This window comes from Triticum urartu, chromosome 6A, assembly GCF_056163025.1.
Source record: "Triticum urartu cultivar PI428250 chromosome 6A, HENAU_Tu73, whole genome shotgun sequence".
NCBI classification, from domain to species: Eukaryota; Viridiplantae; Streptophyta; class Magnoliopsida; order Poales; family Poaceae; genus Triticum; species Triticum urartu.
The window spans coordinates 100268968-100271942 of record NC_141878.1 but is presented as its reverse complement, the minus strand read 5'-3'; the positions used below and the strand labels follow the sequence as shown (position 1 = coordinate 100271942).

Sequence of the window (2975 nt, the reverse complement as noted above, 5' to 3'; positions counted from 1 at the left end):
GATTGCACATGAGCTTTACCCAAGTTCGACCCCTCATGGCAGAGGTAACACCCTACTCCTACTTTGTTTTGGATTAATGGTAACAACGCCTCGTGTGAGGTGGTTATAGATTGAAGATGATAAAAATCTACCGAGGGATGAATCACGGAACAGAGGCCCTCGACCTACCCCTAGCGTCGCTTTATAGAGGGGATTAGAACTAAGTTTTATAGGGGCCCTGGACGACATTGCCAGGGGAACTATTGGCTTGCACGCCAAGATCAAGCTTTCTTAGAAGTTGGGCCCTTGATGGATCGCCAAGGCAAGGCTGCAGCCAGGCCTTCTAGGCCCTGAGGCCGTCCCAGTATCGAGCTTCCTGGCCAATGGGTACCGTTAGAGCGTGCGGATCAGATCATGTGAGAGGCACTCGCGAGGAAGGATGCCCATAGGAGGAGGGTACTCTAGCATATCCTTGTATCTTGTTGATGGTTTGAATGTAGAATCTGAGTGTTTTGTTTATGCAAAATTTAGTTAGTCTTTTGGTTTGTTAGATCTAAAATCAGTTCCTATCTGCTCCCTTTTAGATATCTAAGCCCTAGCCCTGGTCAGCCTTTCCTCACATGTGACGCTTTGTGGCGAACCTTCTCTTCATCACTCATGAATGCCATTAAAACATTTCCTACTATACATTCAATTTTATGAATTTTTACAAACCCAACTTTGCCAGCCGAGCATTTTTTTCTATAAATCCAACCAATCTTTGTGGACCATTGGATCTAAATCTGGTCCGTTCATTTCGGTTCCTTGCTAAAACCTAACCTTAGCCACCCACCCACTCCTCCCATGCGCCGCCGGGCGCCGCACACCCTCTGTCCTTCGTGCAATCACTTTTCTGTACCACCATAGTCATACGTGTCATCTTTCCCATCTCGAATATTTCCACACAACCGTATACACTATCTCCACCATCCCCCACCACTCTGATGCGGCGATCACGTAACTCACCGCAAACGCTCGGATGTAGTACAAACTTTTTTTCTTCTTGTTGAATGAATGGTAAAATAGCTTAAGAAGAAACCTAAACCGAACAAAAGAAGGGGTACTGATCCGCTCATATCGACGTCATCGAACCGTCGCGGTAGCATCCCCGTCGAGAACAAACGAAGTAGAAGAAAACATAACTTACAAAAGTCGACTCGAAAAAAGGTTCAGAATGAAACAAAATGTCGACTCTAAAACTACGGAAATAATGATGCATGAATGTTCGGCGATTCATCGACAATGCGCGTCGTCTGATGCCTGGCGCCGGCCGGTTCATGCGTTCCAAGAACTATTACACCCTTGCATCACGATAAGTTGATGTAGATGCTGCCCTGCTTGGCGCATCCACACGATGGGCACCCCGACGCTACTTCCGCGCATGGCCCGCAGATGGAGAGGTGCCGGCACGGCAGTAGCACCACCACCGGCGCATTCTCACTGCACCCCTTGCACATTCCGGCTCCTGTCACCGGAGGCTCCACCACCGGCGTCTCCACCTCCTCCCCCCCGCAGAATGCCACGTGATAGTCCCCCCAGCAGCATGACTCGGCGTCGTCCTCACCTTCACCTTCACCGCTGCCACTGCCACGGTAACGGACCGCTTGCTGGGCAAGCGCCCGCTCTAGGTCGGCGCGGAGCACGTTGGCCTCGGTCTGCTTGGATTGCGCGTCCATGCGCCACGCCTCAGCCTCCATGTAGAGGGTCCTGAGGCGCTCCCCGAGTGCACAGTTGACGCCCCAGTTGTGCATGATCTCCTGGTCCTTGGCCAAGAGCCGCTTCTCCACCATGGCCTCCACGGTCGAGAGCATGAGCGTCTCATGCCTCCGCATCTCCTCCTCCAAAGTATTACAAAACCTTTCTGCCTGCATCATCCATTACGGTTAACCAAAGCTAGATAAGCATCAAACGCAAAGTATGGATCTGTAGTGCATGCATGGTGGCGATTTGATCTGGGCACTTACTTCGTTGCGCAGGCTGCGGTCGACGACCATTGGCTGCTGATGCGCCTGGGCCGCGCCAAACGCCGCCGACGACTGCTCCTCGCGCTTCCGCTTGTTGTTGGTGGTCATTTCCTGAGCACCGTCAAGCTCGACGCCCAACGTCGGCGCCGGAATCGGTGCCGCGACGAGGCCCGAGTGATCTCCCTGCTGGCTCGGCACCGCAGAGCCATACAAAGGCCAACTGCTCACAGGCATAGCAGCGGCGGAGGCACCCGCGGCGAGCCCGTGAGCAGCGGCAGGTTGGTGGTGGCCGGTTCCGAGTATCATCTGCTATAAGCGTTGGTCGTCCATGGCCATGACACGCCCTATATATAGAGCCAAGCCGGCGCGTTCCCGGGGTCAGAGGTGAGGGATGGGGTCATCGATCGGTGGGGTGGCAAACGACGCGCAAGGTTGGCAGCGAGCGGGGGTATTAATGGCCTTGGGTTGGCGTCGAGTGAGAAGAGCAACTGAAGATTATATTTGACCCCAAATAACTCCTCTCCTTTTCAGGATGGATCTCCATTTCAATCTTCCTAAATTTGGAGTAGAAACCAAGAATTCACCGTGTTTCTTTCTTTACAAATCTGCAACCAACGTATATGCACCCAAATTGCTGGCTTCTGTTCGCGTCCAACGATCGATCCGGTTGGTTGACTTGCAAAACCCCAGGGAAAACCTAGCTAGATGCCGAGATTACATGTGTAGTATACTTGTTTACGGTAATCCGTATATATATGTTCTGGCGCCAAATCAGCGTGCATCGTCGAGGAGTACTTGCTTCAACCTGCATGAATCCTGGTGTGTACTGTATGGAAACCCAAATTAAACAAAACATATTAATCTCTAGCTAGACTAGACTTGGCAAAGGGAAATTGCATTTTTTTATCGCTTACGAACGTTCGTTCATGCACTGCATGCGTTCCCAGAATCAGCGCACGTACTTTTAATGTGCTGCTGGGATATATAGGCGTT

The 2975-nt window shown here is 51.6% G+C and overlaps 1 protein-coding gene across 1 annotated transcript; it reads right to left on the bottom strand.

The window, feature by feature from the left end:
• Window positions 1–1000: 1000 nt before the first annotated feature.
• Window positions 1001–2321, bottom strand: LOC125516596 (E3 ubiquitin-protein ligase BOI-like). Its single transcript, XM_048681979.2, has 2 exons — window positions 1983–2321; window positions 1001–1883 (listed from the first exon to the last, which is right to left on the bottom strand). The coding sequence occupies exons 1-2, from the start codon at window positions 2286–2288 to the stop codon at window positions 1326–1328; spliced, it is 864 nt and encodes a 287-aa protein (XP_048537936.2). The 5' UTR covers window positions 2289–2321; the 3' UTR covers window positions 1001–1325.
• Between the last annotated feature and the right edge of the window lie 654 nt (window positions 2322–2975).